The 22,561-nt window shown below is 37.8% G+C and overlaps 1 protein-coding gene across 1 annotated transcript in view; it reads right to left on the bottom strand.

Annotated features, from left to right (window-relative positions):
- The window catches only part of LOC149074660 (tyrosine-protein phosphatase 10D-like), a 403,111-nt gene that overhangs the window by 270,925 nt on the left and 109,625 nt on the right, over positions 1–22,561 (bottom strand). The window contains exons 4-5 of the mRNA XM_089247098.1: positions 18,644–18,916; positions 2,330–2,614 (exon numbers count right to left, since the gene is read on the bottom strand). Coding sequence (XP_089103224.1) covers positions 2,330–2,614; positions 18,644–18,916 — 558 coding nt within the window. The remainder of the gene's footprint in view (positions 1–2,329; positions 2,615–18,643; positions 18,917–22,561) is intronic.

The raw sequence follows: 22,561 nt of genomic DNA, 5'->3' as shown, positions 1-22,561 counted from the left end.
ATACTACAGACCAGGATGAACTCAGTCTTGGAAAAGTTGAAGAATGACTTTAGGAGAATGCAAAGAAACATGTTTAAAAATAAAGCTGAGCATTCTATTCACTTTCTTTACCACCCCTGACAATTATAATGTATCGCCCCTTTGGGTCTCGCGTTACGTGTTTCCGAATGTCCCGATAACCCTCTAGCTAATGATAGGTCCTTCCCCCCCAGGTAAAGCCCCAGTTGTGTCAGTATGACTTTTGTGATTTTTTATGTTCAATGTATGTGATTATTCATTGTAATGAAATAATTGTATTTAAATACCTTGTTTAATTAGGGGAGGGCCGCAGACTTCCGCTTGTCACATATAATCCATTGTCTCCGTCTCACTCTCAATAGCTTTACCGATATTTTGGGTAAAGTTCAGCTGGCTTCCTTCATGATTATCAAACTGCTGTCAACCAAAAATACAGTCTACCTGAAATAATTGTTATTGTGTCCCAACATGCAAATCAACGAATGGACGTCATAGTTTTCCCAATGTGCCGGAGGAAATGCGTTTTTTTCAGTGTGCCGAGAACAAACTTGTTCTCGACTATTATAAATAGGCCTGGATAACCCAGAAGCAGTGCATTCATTCTTCTCAACTTCGTTTCGAGTTGACTCAACGTATCTGATGAGTTGATAACTTGCACTAACTTGTTGTTTCAATCCTCTACTAATGTCGTAATGCAACTTCTTGGTGCTAAGCAGTTTCACTACTCCTGCTGGTCGATGTCATGTTTTCCTAGTCAGTTTATTTTTACTTTGCTATATGTTCTAGTCAACTCAAAGTATACTTCCTGAAGGTACCGGGTGATCAACAGGGTGTTCCAGAAATCTAGAATCGTGCAAGAGCCTTAGAAGGTTGTCGACTGTAATGTTCCAAGCTTAGTGTGATCTGTTGGTGTTCATCGTCGCCATCGTAATGGATTATTGGATGTGGTCCTGTGTGCTCAACTAATGCTTTCAAGATCGGAAATGTGTTCCTTCATACGTGGTTCATTGAGAATTTTCATCTCTCTTGAGTGTGTGAAGCCCACCTTTTGCTAAATGTGCTTATGCAAAATCGTGTAAATCTTGAATGATTAGAGTAATACAACTTGGTGAGAAAATCAGTTTCAGTTGGGCAGTGACAAAATAATGCAATTTTGGGGGTGGGGGCAGTTGGTTGGAAAATGCAACAAACCTGGGGACATGGGGGATATCCCCCAGAATATTTTATTTTTTGCTCTGGGGGGGGGGGGGTTGTCGCCCATTTAATCCATCAGAGCAGTTACAGGCTCCTGTTACATGCTGATTATGAAAGGTGACTAATCTGAATTTTGTCATGTCATCTTCTTCATAGTTAAAGGTGGATTGGCTCCTTACATAGAAATTTTTCTCAACAAAGTTAAAACTGTAAGTAATGTTGTAAAGAATTTTCTGTAAGATTTTGAAACTGAATGCAAATTTTTCTGTGAAGAAAATTCTCAGTGACCATGATATAGAGTTGCATGTGTCTATGAGTGAAACACCTGAAAAAGATATGATGCCTGAACCAAGTGCATATCCAGGACATAGTTGTCGGGAGGGTTGACATTTTATAGGCTTGTTATATGATCCTGTATTATATGGGACAAAAAATTTCTTAATTTGGCCCTTGGTCTCCAAATCCACGGCTGGCCCTGAATGTGAAAAATTGTACAATTGAGGAAGCAGCCAAGGCAATGATGTCTTGGCAAAAATCAATGTTTATCTTGGTTGTTCTAAAGGACTGTATGCTTTACAGCCAAGTGCTCTATATTATTACCAGTCAAATTTGCTATGAGTAAGATGCACATGCGCTTCAGTATATGAACATGGGATTCATTTTATTTTACTTTTTATTAATTAAAGTTGTCTCTTAATCACGTTCAATGGTTCATGAGTCTCCATTCTCAGCTATATATTGCATTAAAATGCAAGAGTAATATACTTATATAGGTTTTTGTTCAGATGATAGATTAGATCAAATGTGACCTTGGGAAAAAAATCATAAAATGCATGGCGAAAGATCTGATGAATACGGAAGCAATAATATATCATTAGAATGAAATTATGTATGCACAGTAACCATTCTAAAAGCTTGATTGTTCATTATATTTGGTGTCAAAATTACTTTTGGAACAGAAAATCTGTGTTTTAAACAGAAACATAAGTAATACTTCATAGAATTTGTGAAAATATAGAAAATCTAACAATATATTAAAGAGTAATTTCATAAATATTTTTTGATGTGTTACAAAAAAAAAAAATAACAATCAGCTCTCAAAAATAAACAAAATTACCTGTTCGATACTGAGCTTCAGTTGGTTCACTGATTTGCGATTGACTAACAGTTTGTACAGATATATTATAAGCTCTTCCAGGAACTAAACCATAAAATGCAGCTTGGGCAGGACCAGGAGGCTCTCCTTCTTTTTCAACGAAAAGTATTGATTGCTTAGCATCTTCAGGAGATATGCTCACACGATACTGATCAAAAATACCCGATGGATATGGAGGCTGCCACAATACAAGAAGAGTAGTCTCATTTCTAAACCACACAATGAAACGGCCAGGAGTATTTGGTTCTGGAAAAAAATAAGAGTAGGTAGTAACAATCAGAAAAATACAATTTATGACATGAATTGAGATTAAGCAATGTTACCATAGAAAAAATTGAAAAATTTCAGGAATAGTTGGCATTGATAACATGAATGAGTAAATGTAAAATGATTGCAAACTCAGTCATACAATTATGCTTTTTAAACTTGATTTCGTTTTGCCAGAGAAAAGCATCTTTGTAAAATACTTTATACTGATGTATGTGCACAACCATGTTGACTAGTTTTGTTTTAATTTTTTCATGTTTGAATAAACTAAGATTAGTTTATCTAAATTCTTTCCATTGGCTTACCATGTCAACTGATTCCAACCTGTCTTTGAAAATTACTGCAAACCTTTCTCTCAAAAGCTCAAAGTCAGTTCCTCAAAAACAAGGAACCATTCTTTTAGCAATAGGTTTACCCGCGATAAAACTACAAAACAAAGCTACCAACCTGATCATCACTAAAAAAAAAGTTTTCATCTCAACCGAAACATGTTCAACAATACCTAAAATACCAAAATAAAAGCAATTATCATGAAAAACTAATGAAAAAATATGATACACTGTCAATAAAAAAATAAATTATGGTTGTCCTGTGTAATTATGGATAATTTCTCAATTCCTCCTATTATAAGCATCATATTTTCAAATGTGTCAATTGTATAATGCACCAAACTAAGTGCATTGCCAGGTTCTTCCACCAAGAAAATACCTTGCTCAGCAGACAATTAGAACAGGACAATAGTTTCCCCCAAAGAATAATTTTTGTTTATCGCATAAACCCGCAACAATTAGGTATAAAAGCATTTTCAAAGTCACCTCGCCAAGTATTTCCGAAGTTTAATGCAGACAACCATAGGCATATGCAGAATTTTCTCGAGGGGGGGGGGGTGTTTCAATTTTTTTTCTTCTCAAGGGAGGGTAAACTTTTTCCTGCAAAATAACACTATAATCTCGGCTTGAGGGGGGGTTAGAGAACCCAAAACCCACCCTTTGCATACGCCAATGCAGACAATGTCCCTAGAGAATCAACAAATGTTCTGTGCCTCTCTTGTGATCTTCAACAAGCAAGATTAACAGAAAGTGTGTGTATCAACTCAATTCAAGGCATGAAGTCCCAGAATTAGCATTCAATGATACACAGCACACTCTTGTGTGATAACTGGAAGAGGACGTGCACACTCAACTGGAGTGTATTAAATTGACGCACCTGGTAATCGGAAGAGGCTTATCTACATCACCATTGTAGTCAGGATGTAAACTTGTGGTTTGATATCCACATGAAGGTTTGCTAAAGATTCATTATTCTTTTTGGCACAAGAGAAACCAAGTTCTCTTACTGCTTAAAACAGATGAAAGGAGAGATGACTTTTAGATGTTGTTAGATCAAGTTAGAATGCACAAGTGAGAGAGAACACAGATACACAGCTCTATTTATACTAAAAATAGGTGAGGACCACTTTTTATGTATGCACCACCTACCTTAACATGGAAATATTTCTTCCTTCATATATATATCCAAACAAATTGAAAATGAACAAAATCAAATTTGCATATTGATCAAAGATTGTAAAAAAAGAAAAATTAATGAAAAACAAGATGGCAACACTATTAAACTGGTTGGGTTGCTTGGCCAGAGCAACACAACACAGCTTTAGGGTTATTGTCTTGTGTTTTCTGGATTTAACTATTTTTATTCCCATGGATGGTGCACACATCCATGGAAAGGTAAGAATTGTTTAAAAAAATATATAACCCAAAAGTTATAAGCCCAATATACACTGCTCAAAACAATTAGGGGAGCACATGGTTTTAACAAAATTATGCAAAGATGTATACCGATAAGTAACATAAAATGAATCATCCATAATTTAAAGCCTAGCAGGAAACGGAAGAAGAAAACTTCATATGGAAATCAAAGTTCATGACGTCAAAAACCAGAAAAAGGAGATAAGGGCAGAAATCGGGATGTTGCAGAAACATCTGTTTTACTGCCGTAACTGTGAAATTCGATTGCGCAGTATTTTTTTTTTGAGACAAGGTGACTTGAGGATGTCTCAACAACGTGATTTACTGGAATCCATGGCATGGCGTGTTATAGGCAGACTGGAATCCGGGCAAACACAACGTAGTGTCGCGGACGCTGTTGGAGTCGCCAGAAGTGTTGTTGCAAGGCTGTGGAATCGATTCCAAGAAACAGGAAATGTTAGACGTCGACCAGGGCAAGGTCGGCCACGCACCACTACAGCAACTGATGACCGGTATATGCGGTTAACAGCCCGTCGAGACAATACAGAGAATATAGATGGCTTTTTTCTCAGCCAGAGATATCAAGGAAACAGTTATTTTCCGGATATTATGCTGAGGTGAGCTCGGAAAGAAAAGTCATCACGTCTCCGCCGGGACTCGAACCCAGGCCCTCTTGCATACCGGGCAAGCTTTGATGATGATGACTTTTCTTTCGGAGCTCACCTCAGCATAATATCCGAAAAATAACTGTTTCCTTGATATCTCTGGCTGAGAAAAAAGCCATCTATATCTCTCTAAATCGTCCCACCCGGGGGCCATTTCCTGAAGTTAAGAGAGGCTACTGATGCCTCTACTTCAGCGCCTCACGACACAGTGCGTGAAATTTGGAAGGCAGATTCATGTGTCTCCAGTGGTGTAGATGGTAGCATGCTTGCCCGGTATGCAAGAGGGCCTGGGTTCGAGTCCCGGCGGAGACGTGATGACTTTTCTTTCCGAGCTCAACTCAGCATAATATCCGGAAAATAACTGTTTCCTTAATACAGATGCAAAGACGGTTGCTCTTGGCAACAGGACGAAGGGTGTCCAGCCAAACAGTACGTAATCGGCTTCATGAGGGAGGGCTCTATGCATGTAGGCCAATGGTCTGCATTCCGTTGACCCCACGCCACTGTGCGGCCCGAAGAAGATGGGCTGCTGAACATCGAGATTGGGAGCAACATGATTGGAGCCAAGTGCTGTTTACAGACGAGTCCCGATTCAATCTGGAGTGTGACACCCGACGTGTTCTGGTATGGAGGGACAGGGGCACTCGAAATGAAAGGTCACAATACAGACGAGCTGGTTGGATGGTATGGGGTAGAATCAGCATAGGCGGACGTACGGACCTGCATATCATTCGGAATGGCACTTTGACGGCCCGAAGGTATGCAGACGAGATACTGCGACCTCATGTCATTCCTTACGCTGGAGCCATTGGAGATTCCTTTGTTTTCCAGGATGATAATGGACCGCATAGAGCTCGTCTGGTGGAGAACATGCTTGAAGCTGAAACAATACAGCGTATGGAATGGCCAGCGTGCTCTCCTGACCGGAATGGCCAGCGTGCTCTCCTGACCGGAATGGCCAGCGTGCTCTCCTGACCTGAATCCAATCGAGCATGTCACATGCTCGGACGATGCATTGCTGCGCGACCAAGGCCGCCTGTTACTGTCCGAGACTTGCAGATTGCACTTCTTGAGGAGTGGAACAGTATTATTCCCCAAAGTCTGATCGATAACCTCATCGCATCCATGGCAAACAGGTGTGCAGCATTCTTAACTGTTCGAGGAGACCACACGGCCTATTAAAACTCATGCATCATGTCTAAACAGTACTTTTTTTTTTCATCGTTTACATGTAACCAAATTGTTGCGCTAAATCATCTTTTCATGTTTTTTCCATATTTTCAAAGAATTAAAGCTTAATTCCAAATTTTTTTGAAGTCTTTTTTCTGTATTGCGCATTGTGTGCACTATCCATTGTATGCCAATACGTGGCTGTCTCGCACGGTTTTCTTCACTTTTTTGCTTGCTTCCCTAATTGTTTTGAGCAGTGTACATACAACCAAATATATTAACAAATACACAAAAAAAAGAAATTTATTGGCAGGATTGACTTGGTCTTTCTCCCAAGGGTTCCTCTTGTTAAAATAAGAATTCATGACCCCTGGAAGTAACATTCCATTTATTCAAAACCCTGCTAGGGAAAAACTGTTTGCAGCACCACCGTCTGGAACCTCTCCATATCGCTGTAATTCCAGACTACGCCCCCCCCCCCATAAGCTTCACATCTGCAAATTCACTCAACATTTTTTGATACCCTGATCAAATTTATAGATAAAAAGTGAAAGAATGGGACCAAGGACACCTCCTTGAGGGACTCCACTTTTGACACCTATGCAATCAGAAAATTTCCTATTTACCACAACCTGCTGTGACATATCGCTCAACCACGATTCTATCCACTTCAAGTTGCTCCCAATCCCAATTCGGATGACTCACATTTTGCAAACAAATGGTGGCTGAGTCTTCCAGGGGTCTTCTAATTCAGTTCTCTTCTAATTAATAGATATTGGAAAATTGTAGAAAAGTGGAAGGATTACTTTAAAAAGTCATTTTTTGCATTTTCCTTAAGAATGAAAAACAGAGCATTTTTTATTTCTTTTTGAAGGGAATCTTTTTTAGCCAGGGTGCAGCTAATTTTTTAATACAGAGAGAATGACTTATTTGTAATGCAGAATGATAGTAATGTTTCATTATAATAGGGAAATTTTTTCCAGGAATTCTGGGAAATTACTGTGGCGACAAAGCAATGCTTACAATGTTAATATAAATCAATTTTTAAACAAATAAATGGGAAGCATTTATTGAAAATTTAATCAGTCTTCTCTAGCATTGCTTGGGAGTAAGAAAAATGATAGAAGCTTCCATTACTAGGAACTTCTCTTTTGTGAGAAAAATTTTTATGACCATGTTTCAGAACATGGAAACACAAGAGATGAATGCAAGAGGTAATATATGAAAATGATATCTTTCAGAAAAAGTTTGGAAGGTCTTTTGCTCTCGTAAAAAAGCTAATAGCAGCTTGAAATTCTGGCCTGTTGTCTCAAAGTTCTGTGAAAATTCCTACTGTCCATATGACTCCACGTAGCAGACGACTGGAACCAAAACAAGATAAGGTCCTTTCCAGAAACTTACGAAGTGAAGTGACTTATTTCGACAACGTAGGCTTGACAAGAATTCCATCTTCATTCTGGCCATGGTGGCTCACTTACAAACTATTTCTCCAGGATCATCCATCTTGAGTAGATTCGGGCAATGGGAGGGTTATTCCATAGCACTGGAAAACTAACTTTCAAAAACTTATGGGGAAAAAGGGTGAAATTTTGACTGCCTCATAAACCGAGAGACTGACCGACCCTCCAACGTTTCCAGAGTGTATATAAAACTGGACCAGGGCAGGGCCTAGGAATGTGCACCCTTTGATTTTTAGAGCACATTTTTCTCACCCAACTTGTGACCAATTGAGACGAAAGGGGCATGCCTTAAACCTGGACGAGAGCACACCCTGAACAAGAACTGTACTACAGAGGCCATCAACTGAAACATTAACGAAAATACAAAAACGCTTAATCAAACTCACACAACACATCAAAATCAAAATTAAATTTTACCAACATGTGGGAAATTAATTCAGCTTCACAACGATAGCTCACACCACTCACTTTGCTGTGAGTAGTACAGGAAATTATTTTGCTACATGACAAAGAAAATTAAAAAATTAATTAACACTCAATCTTAATTAACTGCTGGTCCCTACAGCTGATTCGGATGCTAGCGGTTCCATTTTGGCTGCAACACGTGGCGAACCTGCCTTCCTTAAACATGGTCGTCTGGCTTACACGATCCTCTAGCGTTCCAGTTTCCTCAAACCACTGAACAAGCTTTATGAGGCCTGTCGATGATTCCTGGTTCACATATACCAACTTCAGCAACAAAGCTTTACCCTTCGCACTCAGCATCCGTGTTCACATACACTGTTTACAACAGTGAACTGGTTGTGGATTAGGGGCGCAAGCTCTTATAACCGTCTCACTTGCATATATTTCCACAGAAGTCACTCGTACCAGTGCCACCTATTAGCTGTTTGAGTTTTCTCCATCTTAAAAAAAATTCCAGTAACCTAGCGTTGCTAACCCTGCAAACTATTTTTTTATTTCCATTATTTTTCCGGTTTTTATTCATTTTTAAATTTTCTATGGACTTTTTGCCCACCCTGTACTTTTTACTCCAATATTATATATACACGTATTGAATACACTTCAATATTTCAAATTTTTAACAAATTTCTGTGTATATTCATAGGTTCACAAACTTCAATTTTGCTAATTTGCCATAATGTAGATTCCCACTAAGATGGGATTTCTGAAAATTCATTCCCCATGAGGGGGTTTGAAAGTTACATGGGGGAATCATCACTGAGTAGTTCAGATTACCAAACCCATGCGAGCGAAGCTGTGTATTAATAACTAGCTGTTACCCAAACAAAAAGGTCACAGCAGGCAAAATACCCATTCACTGAAGTTAGTACAAAAAAGTTTTATATTTTATCTACAAATTCATAAAATGTTTTTATCTGCAATTTTCTATGCAAAGTTTTTGCATTCAGAATAATTCTTACTTTAACAATAGAACCGCGACACTCTCGGTATACCTAGAACCGCGGATTGGGTCAAATTGACCCAAACTGTGAAAGAGCGGTTTTTCATAGCGAAAAAAGGAATTTATTTTCGGTTTCTGGGTTTTTCTGCTACTGTTATTCAATGTTGTTTAATTGCGTATTCATAATGGAAAACTATATTTGTTTTTGAATATAAAATGGGCTTCAAAATCAGCTAAAAAATGATGTAATTTAGTAAGAGTAAGGTTTAGTATACATTATTTACTCTATTCAGTCCAAAAACATTTTTCAATAACCCCATAATATGACAAAGATGTAAAATAAGTGTGTCAAATTAGGTATGAAAATATCTATAATATGATTCTGTGAAATAAGTATTGATTTCTTACTGATAATTCGAATTTATGATGAGCAGTTTGGAGCAATTTTTTTTTCATTATTGTTGCACATTCATCGCATGTTGAAGTTGCACAACCCATGCAAAAATTAACAGTTTTGTTTCCACATTTTTATGTCACCTGACATCAGACTCGTTCATTTTTATTTATTTTTACTATTATTATTTTAATCGCTCTTGAACAGTTACATGATCAAGAGCGCACAAATTTTTCCTTTTGCGCAAGGGGAACACATGTGATGAACGCAGCTCAATAAGATTTTAGAGGAACTGCTTTCAAAAAATAGTTCTGGCCTTCTGTATTGCTATATACAAAATACAGGAATATCTTTATAGTGAGATCCAGGATGTTGTAGGAAACGTCTGTGATGCCACCTTCACCGAATATTTTCTGGGCATTTGATCACTACAACTACGATCGTTACACTTTGTTGAATTGTAGTGTGAAATAGTTTGTGTGTGTGTGGAAGTTTTTTGGGTCTACTACTGCCAATATCGACTGCCAGATGAAGCATGCTGAGTAATGAAAAACTTATACCATGTTCTTTCCTTGATAAATTGTCATCGTGGCATCATTGTTCCATACAACTAAAGTTTCACTATCTTTATTGCGTCAGATAAAATTGCTCTTCGATTTCGTCTCACCGTCTCTACTAAGCTCGTATTTTTTGGCTTTTAGCATTTCAGCCAGCTTCAGTTTAGTGAAAAAAGGTTTCGGTTGAGGCTTTTCTGGCCTTGTTCTCAAATGGCTTGATCAGTTGCATCACTATGTGCTCTGAAAGAGGTTTGGAAATCCGTACAAAATGTATTTTGGTGCAAGCCAGAATTTTAGTCTTTTTCTGTGACATGGTTTACCTACAGAAATTTCAACTACACGGTTTTTTTAGAGTTAAGCTTGTACTCTCCCAAAATCTTTATTGAGTCCCGTCAGAATTCCAGGTATTCATGTTTACAAAGAAAAAAAAACGTTCAGCTTTACTTGCCATTTCCTCCATTGAAAAAAATATAATGTGCTCTGACAATGAATTGGCCTTGAAAGACCTTTATTTTTCACTATATTCATTTACAGGTACTTTTCAGAAAGGGATAGATACTTTTCCGCTTCCAAGAAAATTCTACACACTTTTTTTCCTATAGAATAGTACGTTGGGTCAAATTGACCCAAACCGCAGTTCTAGGTATAAGTGCTTATTGCTCCGAAACACGAAATGTGAAGATAAAATTTTCGTGAATTAATATTCATATGATATCATGAGAAGTCATGGAATTTTTTTTATCATCTGCGCTTAAGTTTGAGATAAATGAAAACAAAGTTTGATTTGGGTCAAATTGACCCACTCCGCAGTTCTAGTGTTAAAGGGAAAAACATTTTTTTCGTCAGAAGATAAGATCTGTGAATGACGACTGCAGTGTGTTTTGCGATCTAGATTTCTTGATGATCTTTTTTTTCTTAATCCTCATCTTTGGATTGGATTGGATTTTTGATTTTTTTTGGCGCAAGGACCATCTAGGTCAAGCTGCGCCAGAACAAATGTCCATATAAAATCAATACAAGAATTGTTCTTTTCATGTCAAAAGGTAAAAGTATGCATAAAACGTGAAGCAATGACATGAATTGTAAAAACTATAATTTGTCATAAAAACTAATGGCTTTGATGAATTTAAAAATGCGAGATGCATCGCAATTGTCAGACATAATGTCGCGAATTGAAGATGATTCTGACCAAAAGTGGTCGTAAAATGATGGCGATGATGTGAACAAGTAAAAGCATGAGCAATGGTCAATGGACTTTGACAATGAGGGCACTGCGGCTGACTCTCTCGTAATAACAAATATGATTGTGTGATGCGACTGTGTCCTATGCGTAACCAGGCAAGCAGAACTTCCTCCTTTCGGTTAGTTCTACAGCTCGAACGCCAATGGCCAAGTGTGGGCTTGATGGCATATAATTTGTTATTTATCTGATTGTTCCAATGATCCTGCGAGCGATGATGCATCACTTCCCGGAGGATTGAGAAGTGGTCACTGGCAGGAACCAAAAGGCTATTGTCGATGTTAGTTATTATCCTCATCTTTACAAAAATTTTAGAAATCATTCACATCTATCTGTGGATTTCATAGTCCACAGGTTGAGTTTTCAAGTTCCAAACAGAGGAATAATAGTTAGCAGCCCTACCCAAATGTTAAGGGAAAATATTCAACTCCCATCAATCAACAAGCAATGGGCAGAAACAATGAAAAAAATGATTTTTGAAACATACAAGAGTAATGTCGTAATTTTTTTTAAACTAATCAAAGACATGGTTGATTCCTGAAAATGAGTTGTGATAATACAATATCAATAGTAAATAAAGTAGTATTAAGTAAGATTTGGTCATCATGAGTCCAATTAGAGAGGTTCCATACCCCCACTGAATTTACTATTGTGTGTTTCATTGAAAAAATAAATGTCAAGTTACCAAGGTTGCACTGTATTATGAAGATAAAAATTGAGGAACTTGAAGATGCTAAAAAAAAGGTCAAGAAATTTTTTTTTTTTTATTGGACTGAACACAATACATAAACATACAATTAAACTGAGAAAAACAAAACAATAAACTCCACAAAAAGTAACATTACAATGATTCAGACACTCCGTGATCCCAAGAGACGTATTGACCCACTGGAAGGACTATCAAAGTTAAATTAGAGAGTTAATAGAATTATGCAACAGCCTTGTTACAGTACTAACTGGTTAATATTTTATAATGTCATATATATTTTTTTAGATATTTTTAATCTGAACAAAGAAAATATACATATATATATTTAGATTTAAACATATAAAATCAGTTGATTGACCGAACACAGAATTCACACACAGTATGTTATTCACATATATTTTTAAATTGATTACATCGAATGGTTATATTATTGATGTTTTTAGAATGAATTATTTTAATTTTGTTGTTTTATGATCCATTATTTTTGTAGTATGAATTCTAAACTATTGTTTTTTGAGAATAAATAATAGTTTAGAATAATATTGTTCATTGAGAATAAACAATTCTTGAATGCTGCTTCTGTTCTACCAAATATAAATTTATTTTTCATTAGAAGTGTCTTCGCCGTCGTTGGGAACGGACGTGCTATTATCGCGCTCCGCTCACCGACACGCCAGTGCGCCATTTTGTGTCTTTCTTTGTGTTTTTCTTCGTTCTCGTGAGTTTTACTTAGCGTGTTGTTTATTGTTGGGTCATATTCTGCGGTGATTTTCTTTTTTTTTAGCGCACGTTGGATTGTGAGATAAGTGGTTTTTTTTTTTTTTTTATATTGCTCTCATTTTTTTTTTAAATTTTCGTTGTGTATTTTCGATCGACTTATATTTATTTTTCTCGTTCGCATTTCATTTTCGTTGTTTTTTCGCCAGGTTCGCTCGCTTCTTTGATATAAGTTCGTAGGTTTTTGGACGTTAGTGTTAGCAAACAGTGTATACTTTTTCCCGGGTACTCTCAATAACATTGTTTTCCTTCCATTTGGGCCTATTGTTGTAGTGTTAGTGTTTTGAGATAGTTAGCTAATTCTAATAAGTATAAATTGTACTTCGTAGCTTAATACTTTTTTTAGAGGGTGTTGTATTCTTTATATACATATTTATTTTATTCTTCGTGATTTAGTGCTGAGCATTCTACTTTACGTAATTTTTTCGTATAGTCTCTTACGTATATTTTGCATAGTAATGTATTTTACATTATTTTAATTTCCAGTTAACGTTTCTCATTTTCGTATTGTTAAGTATTATTATTATTATCTAGCTTTAGCAATAGTGTTAGTATGCCTCGACCTCGACTAGTGTTGTGTAGAGCTTGTGACGGGAGGTTTCCCTGGTCTAGGGGTATAGTAGCTGATAGTTTCAATTGTAAAGGGTGCTTGGATAGAAAAAGGCTGGAACTCGAGGTCGAAGCTTTACGGGAAAAAGTTAGGGTGCTAGAGGGCCCAGTTATAACGGACCCTCTGGTCGTCGAGCCACCTGTTGATGAAGAAGCAATCTCCACGAACAACGACATTTTAGAGGGCGAATGGGTGGTCGTGGATGAGGTAGAGGGGGATAGTGATAGGGGTTTAATCATCGGCGATTCTATGGTTAGGGAACTTGGGAACCGAGTGTGTAGGGATTTTCGGGGTTTCGAGCGCTGTTGTCTTCCTGGGGGGAAGATTGGCAACGTTCGAGACGTTTTTCATCGCCGAAAGTTGCCCTTGCGGGTGATTCTGTGGGTGGGAACAAATCAGTTAGGAGCGAATATTAGTGAGTCTCTGTCAGAATACCGGGATTTACTATTATCCGCTAGGGAGGGGGGTTCAGATGTGGCAGTGATTCCAGTGCTGCCAAGGGGTAGTAGGGGATATAGGAGTAGGATCCACCAATTCAATATAGGCCTGAAGGACATTTGCTCCTCACTTGGGGTCACGTTCTTGGAGCTTCCCGCATTTACCGATAGGTGGCTTCGTTCGGATGGGATCCATCTAAATAAGAGAGGGGTCTGGGAGGTTTACGATAGTCTTAGGTCAGGTTTTTTACTCCCAGACCACGTAGTCGGGAATGCGGGTTAGTTAATGATAATCACAACAGTACTGACGGGGAATTACCCACCTCTGACTTGGATGGCTTCTCGATTGACAACAAACCACCGGGCAAATTAAAATGTGTGTTAATAAATGCCAGGAGCTTGGGTAACAAGAAAGATTTTTTAGAAACTATGATAGTTGTGGAGGACTTGGATCTTATAGCCATTACAGAATCTTGGGCAAACGATGGGGATGAATCTTTCTTACACATCTCCGGATACAATACTTTTTTGAGAAATAGATCTGATAGGAAAGGGGGTGGAGTGTTGATATACGTGAAATCATGTTTGAAGGCTAGAGAGTGTAACGTGCAGAGAAGTGATATTGAAACCATATGGGTTGAACTTGAGAACAAAAGACGTCATAAACTTATTGTTGGGGTTTGTTACAATCCACCGAATAGGGATCAAAACTATATCGCCAAAATGCATGATGAAATTTCCTACATGTGTAAGCGAAAGAGGGTTCTCATACTAGGGGATTTCAATTACCCGGGTATTGATTGGGAGAACCTTTCATCTGGAAATCAGTATGAAAGAGACTTTCTTAAGTTGGTGCTCGAAAATTTTTTGTATCAGCATGTATCAGAAGCCACTAGGGGTACTGCTATTTTGGATTTAGTTCTTACTAGTTCTGAGGATCTTGTTGAACATGTTTCGGTGGGGGAAGAGTTTTCTTCCAGTGATCATCGTATCGTCAGATTTCACTGTAACTTTTCCTCGGGTAAGGTTGATAACAAAAGACTGGTTCCTTGTTTTCGGAGAACTAACTTTGATGTTTTGCGAAGAAGGTTAGCGGAAGTTTTCAAAGACCGGTTGGAATCAGTAGGGGTGGTAAGTCAATGGGAAGAATTTAGTACGAAGCTGTCCTCTGTTTTGCATGACGTCATACCCTTTGTTCGAAAAAAGCGTGTTTGTACATCACACCCTCTATGGTTCACGGATAGCGTGCAGAACCTTTATCTTGAAAAGAAAAGAGCATTCAGAGAGTATAAAAGTGGACGAGGTGACCTATCATTGTTTACTGATAAAAGAAGACTGTTGAAGAAAGCGATAACGGATAGTAAAAAGCAAGTTGAATCTAGGTTGGCAGATAACATTGGCTCTGACCCAAAATCATTTTTTCGATACGTCAATAATGGATGTAAGGGGACAGTTGGCCCCCTCTCGATAGGAGGCTCAAAAGTAGAGAGCAATGTAGGCATGTGTAGTGCTTTCAATGACTTTTTCGCGTCGGTTTTTAATGGAGATAATGATATTCGATATACGGGTGTTGCATGGGGTAATAAAACGCTCAACGATATTCAAGTGGAAGACGTGGAGGTCCTAAATCTTCTAAGAAATGTATGTGCAAGCAAAGCACCAGGACCAGATGATATCTATCCCAGGGTTCTCAGGGAAGGTGCTAATGAATTGTTGGGGCCAGTCGCACAGATATACAGGAGTAGTGTTGCTGAGGGTATCGTCCCGAGAGATTGGAAACTGGCTAACGTTGTTCCGATATTTAAGAAGGGTAGTAGAGAAGTGGTGTCTAATTATCGTCCAGTGAGTTTGACGAGCTCCCTCTCGAAAATTTTGGAAATTATCATCAAAAGGCAGTTTGTGAAGTGGATAGACGAGAATAATGTATTGTCGGATAATCAGCATGGGTTCAGGAAGGGGAAGTCATGTGTAACTAACCTCCTTTGCTTCTATGATTACGTGACTAAGGCTTTGGGTAAGAGCAAAAATGTCGACGTTGTTTACCTTGATTTCCAGAAGGCATTCGATCGGGTCCAACATGGCAAACTCTTGAAGCGTTTACACGAGATTGGAATAGGGGGCAACTTGCTGAATTGGATAGAATCGTGGTTAAGAGATAGGTCGCAACGAGTTATGGTGAACGGGGAATTCTCTGGTTGGACAGACGTCACAAGTGGAGTTCCTCAGGGAAGTGTCCTTGGCCCCATACTTTTTTCACTTTTTATCGACAAACTCGATCAGGGTATCGATGGAATTACTAGCAAATTCGCAGATGATGTGAAGCTAATGGGGGTAATCGGAAATGAAAGCGATAGGGAGTTGCTCCACACCAACTTAAACAAGATTGCAGCATGGACAAATGAATGGAGCATGACGTTTAGCGTAGATAAGTGCATGGTCGCTCATTTTGGTTCGAACAACCCACGGTTCTCTTACGAGTTGAATGGTGTCACTATCCCGGATGCAACTAGAGTCACCGATTTGGGAATTCTCATTGACGAGCGACTTAAGTTTTCTGAACATTGTTCAGCGGTTGTCAAAAAATCGAATAGAATGCTTGGTCTCATTTTCAAAAAGGTCTCTTCGCGTTCTCCTAAAGTCATTCTTCCGCTTTTTCGAGGCTTAGTTCATCCTGGACTGGAGTATGCTGTAAGGTTTTGGAGACCATACCTACAGAGGGACATAGACTTGGTTGAAGGGGTGCAGAGAAGAGCTACGCGTGTCCTTATTGGCACACAGGGCTTGAGTTATGAAGAAAGACTTCATTTTTTGAATATGTTTACATTGGATGAACGCAGGTGTCGAGGAGATATGATCGAAGTGTTCAAAATTTTCAATGGGATGGATAGGATGGACCATGAACTTTTAGTACACCGCCAATCGACTGCTTTTACAAGGGGACACCAGTATCGATTGGTGAGGGACAATGCAAGGTTATGGTGTGGCAGGGAATTTTTCTCCAATAGGGTTGTTAATAAATGGAATAGCTTACCCCCGGAGGTAGTAAATTGTAACACAATTGACACGTTTAAAAAGAAATACGATAAACATGTTGGGGTAAATCGAGAAGCTATCCATTCTTAGAATAAGACAACCATAAGTATTCTTTATGGGCATTGTATAATATTTTATCATGTGTATATATTGTTTGTAATTTGTGTTAATTGCATTTTTAATTGGGTTGCTGTATTTTTGAAACATATGACAACCATATTTTTATGGGCATCTTTTTATCAGCCACCTCGTTGGGCATTTTGCCTGTTGTGGCGTTGTATTTGTATTTGTATAAGTGTTAAATAAAAAGTGCTGTTAATAAGTATCATTGGAATGAAAATATTACAAATAAATAAAAATGACAAATTCAAGTGTGAAATTTATAACACATTTCTTTGTTCCTTGCTCAATATAAATCTATAGTGATTAAAAAATAATGGGACGTGGTAGCCTGGTTGATAAGATACTCGCCTAAAGTACCAAAGGATGTTTAGAGGTGTCGCAAGTTCGATATCCGGTTCGTCCTTGCCAGAAAACTTTCCTGACACAGGTGCACAACAGAAACGGCGACATGACCACAGCAAAAAAAATTGCTACCACGGAGTACCCCATCAAGGGGTTAGCACACCAACCTCTCGATGAGTATAAAAAAACAAGCCTGCTGTTCGGGATCGGCAATAAATTGTAGGTCCTGGTCTAATTAGCCCTCGCGTGCAGAAAATGACCGTGGTGCGGCAAAAATGATCAATGATCAATTAAAATGTTATGGGAAATGAAATCTAATCCCTATTTAATTAACTCTTTAAGTGGTTCTTAAAATTTTTCTGATTTGCATTACAGCTGCCACATTGGAAATGAAAGTGTGTTAAGAACCCATGTTATTTCAGGGTAACTGAAATAAAGCAGATCAAGTTTGACAATATATCTTGGGATTGCTGCTGTAACCATAAACAAAACATGACTTCATACAAGGGGAAATTTTTTTATAGGAATTAATCATTAATTCATTTGTCTGACCTTTATAAAATAGGTTTTTTAAATTTTTTTTCAAGCCAAGTACAATAAATTTGTGTACATATTTTACCCAGTGTAAATGATGTAGAATAGGTTTAATGTCTGACTGTATAGTGTCAAGGAATGCAATTCAACAGATTTTCCAAATATATAATTCTCTCTTAATAAAATATATAATACATGTTATTATGCATCCAAATGTTTTTTAAAAAGGAGTAATAATAATCTAGAAAAACTAAAAACTTGACAATTTTTGGGAAATATAATTTCCTATTCCTGATGGCTCCAAAATGTTAGGAATTTGGAACCCTTAGTAAAAAACTAATGTTTAACTAAGCTTACTAACAGAGTGTTGTTTGCTATGTCACCAAGTCCTGAATCAATGAACAAGGTAAGCACCTTGGTGCCCTTGAAAATCACCATAACATTCTGATCTTTCTATTAATCAAACCTTTTTCAAAAGATATATAGCTTTATCATTCCATTTAGATTACGAAAAAATTAAATAGATGAAATCTGTGCTCAAATGGCAAAATGTTATAAGTCACTTTTATCAAAAATATTGAGTTGCTCACATTACGTAGTCTCATTCTTTAAAATTTTGGAAGGTGGCAAAATTTAATTTTTCTCTTTTAGTTTATGAGGAAACAATAGAGGCAAATTGTAATTAGTCAAAAAAGCCACGGTATCGCATGTTGGCAAAATATTATTTACAAATTCACCATCGTGAAATTTTACAAAAGTGACTTATAGCATTTTGCCACCTTAGCACAGAAGTCATCATTTACTTACTTGTTGTAAAATTTGATGTTATGAATACAGATGATTCTTTATCTTGATAAACTGTAGACAATTGAATCTCATATGATGCTCCTGGCATGAGATCACGTAGTGTGAATGGTGATGCATCTTCTTCCAGATCAAATGTCCGTGTATCAACATCTTGAGATGACAGAATTAAGAGCTTATATCCACTGTATCCTCCTACAACAGGTGGGTCCCAATTCAATTGAACAATTTTTCCAGTTTGTACATCTATTGACAAATTCGTTGGGGGATCTGGTTCTGTAACAAAACATGAAGATTTACTGTCTTGCCAGTCAACAGCCAAAAAATATAGAAAATAAGAAAAATAATTGCTAATATGAAGAGAAATAAGTATAGGAGTGTTGTAGACTGCCACAAATCCAGGCTGGAAGAGATCTCAGCAATGGGATAAGTTCAGTGGCAGAGTTCTGGTGTCATTCATTTATGCTATCAAAAGAAATCAAAATTTATTTCAATGTCATCAAAAAAATTGTTTTCAAGTGTTTATAATGTTTTGTTAGTATTTTCACCGGTTCATGCAAATCGGTTTGTGTTCACGTCAAATAATGTAATTTTTCTTGTGGTGTGTGTGTATAAATACCAGTTTTAGACTGAAATATATATACAGTGAAACCTTAATATAACGATATTCTTTGAACCACGAAAAAAATATTGTTGTAGAGGGATTACCGTTACATCAAGAGGAACCAATTTAATATTAGACTTTTGTGATTAGCGATCTTGAATCCAAGACTGAACCAATAAGTGGAGATAAGACAGAAGTTTATTGCACAAATATAAGAATTCATCTACCATTAGACAAAGTGAAGAGTGAACCCAATAATGAAAAATGGTTTAATGCGATGAGTGAAGAACTTGAAACCCTTAAATCCTGTGATGTGTATAAAACTAATTCCTAGGAAGCAAATAAAATCTTAGATAGCAAATGGGTATATACCATAAAAACAGATTGTAAAGGGAAAATACAGAGCACAACTTGTGTTGAAGGTTTCAGGCAGACTGAAATTATAAACTATTTGGACACATTTTCACCAGTTATGTGTTTCACTTTAATGAGATTTTATATTACGTTGTTATTAAATAAAAAATTTAAAATACAAACATGTGTATGCCAGTATAAAATGTGCTTATTTTTATGGAACTCTGAGGAAAATATTTTTCTAAAGCAACCACAAGGTTTTATGGAAAAGGGGATAAAGAAAATTTTGCAACTAAAAAAAGCTTCATACAGGCTACATTAACTCTTTAACGCCGAGATAGAAAACCTGGGAGGGTCGTGAAAATACCAAGTTTTTTGTGTTCGAAGTGGACTCGTCCGAATTTCTGCCACTTTCCCTCTCCCCACCCTTTCTCTATGAGTTTCTATTCATGCCACCCTTTGCATTGACGTTCACCCTTTCATTTCAATGGATTTTCGGGAGATAATTTGTCTTTTTTTTTCTTCTGAAAACACCCCCTTTCCTCACAGTATTATCTCTTTGTAAAATGCATTGAGAACCCTTAGTCCATTCTCAAGGAACATTCTAGTACATCAGCTTCTAAAATCCCATTGATAGGGCGTTGCAGTTGTCTTTTCCGTTCGCGCCTCTGACAAGAGCTTTCATCTTCTTCCCCGTTGGTGACAAAAGCCCACCAAAACATACCCATACCCCCTAGCTGGGCCGACTTGAGGCGGTTATGGGCATTAACCTACTCGGCCGACTTCGGGCGATCTGGGCATTATAGAGTTAAGCAGATCGTGAATGGTTTCATGAGCTACACAGTTTTTATTAACTCAAATTTAAGAAACACATGCTGCAATTGCATGTACCCTTTAAACTGGAGTGGAATTGTATTGTTATACGTAGACGATCTTGCAATTTTTGCACCTGATTGTACACTCATGTCCATAAATTAAGGGTAATGCTAGCTCCGGCAAATAAAGGTTCAGAAACAAAACAAACCTTTCTTATTCATAAACCCCATTTATTAAACCAAAGATAAAGAACAAAAAGGATGGTGTATGTACGATACCATTCATAAAAACTATGATTTTTGCTCCCTGGAGCAATTGTAAAAAATATCTCCTTTACAAAAACTTACATGGTTGGTGTGATGGTTAATACATTGTATATCTCCCACGCGATGAAATACAGTCCGTACAACGCCTACGCATGCTGAGTATCAAATTATCGATCTGATCTTGGGGAAGATCACTCCACTCAGCAAGCAATGCTCTCCGAAGTTCCGGTACACATGTAGGAGGTGGTTGATGGGCTGCAACTCGTCGGCCAAGCATGTCCCACACATGCTCTATCGGATTCAAGTCAGGTGAGAATGCTGGCCATTCCATACGGGTTATATCCTCAGATTAAAGGCATTCGTTTACGATGTTTGCTCGGTGAGGATGGGCGTTGTCATCCATAAACACAAATTCTGCACCCAAGGCACCCCTAAACAAACATACATGTTGTTCCAGAATGATGTCCGATAAATTTGGGCTTTCATGGTTCCGGTTTGAACATGCAGATCTGTTCTGGAACCCAGTATAATTCCACCCCAAATGAGCAATGCCGCACCACCGTAACAGTGTCTTTAAATGATGTTGTCTTGGTGGTAACGGGTACCTGGTGTTCTCCATATGAAAGTCCGACGTGAATCAGACTGCAAGCTAAAGCTGGACTCGTCGGAAAACATCACGCAAGCCCACTGTGACGATGTCCACATTGCATGTTCTCTACTCCAGGCTAATTGTTGCCTAAAGTGAGTTGCCGTGAGTGGAACACATCTGACAGGCCTGCGAGCATATAGACCAATATCTCCCAAACGTCTGTACATAGTTTGCCTTGAAACTGTGGTACCCGTGGCTGCAGATAGCTAACGAGACCGGTTGGATGCTGTGCTCCGTCTGCTGCTTTTGGCAGTTACTGCCAAATACCGGTCTTCATTCGGCGTTGTAACTCGGGGGCGACCTGTACTGTAACGTCTACTGACATTTCCGTTATCTTGGAATCGTTGCCAAAGCCTAGAGATGACACTTTGGGCAATTCCAAGTTCCTCGGATACTTCCATCTGAGTACGCCCACATTCCAGGCGGCAGATAATTCTACCACGTAAAAAATCATCCACATGCGTCCTCTGTGTCATAACTATTCGCTTATGGCACTGAGCGCCTTACAGAACTCTCGTGAACAATTTCACTTCTTTGCCACCATTCCTTATATACCCCCCTCTTACACTCTCGTCATTGTGACGTACTATCGGCATCATCTGGTGGCTTCCTGAAATTTGCATATCATTCTTGCAGATGTGTGTGATAATTCTACAGGTGAAATTTTTACTTTAGATTTCGATTTCCGTGTGATTCTGAATTATCCTTAATTTATGGACATGAGTGTAATTTATTAAATTTAGTGATAGAAAAAATTAGATGTACGTTTGATTGTAAAGTCTTAGGTCTAATTGAAAATTTTTTAGGTGGAAATTCAAAACGATAATGTAATACTAATCAGGAGCCTTTTATTTCTAGCAACAAGAACAAGGCCCAATATAATATGTTTGCAGTATCACTTACCAAAATATTGTAACTCTCCCTCTGAAAAATATTGAAACTGTTGCATGGAGTTTTTCAATATGTTGTAAATGTGAAAGATTGTACTGTAAATTTGTTTGTTAAGAATTTTGAAATAACAGTTTTTCAGACCTGCCAACCTCTGAAGGGAAAAATCCTACTCTATACATAAAAAGCATAACACGGCCCATTTTCAAATTCACAAAAAAGAGGGATTTGGGGGACCTCATAATAAAATTTGATTAGGAAGTTATATAATTATAATCAGAAAAAGTAATTGCGGCATGAGAAAAGGTATGGTTTAATTTAAAAAAGAAAACAGCTCAGTGATG

This window comes from Pholcus phalangioides, unplaced genomic scaffold (assembly GCF_987345545.1).
Source record: "Pholcus phalangioides strain wild (caught in Gottingen) unplaced genomic scaffold, Ppha-v1.0 ptg000017l_1, whole genome shotgun sequence".
Lineage (NCBI taxonomy): Eukaryota > Metazoa > Arthropoda > Arachnida > Araneae > Pholcidae > Pholcus > Pholcus phalangioides.
Note: the sequence above shows the minus strand (reverse complement) of the source record. Positions and strands in the feature narration are given on the sequence as shown.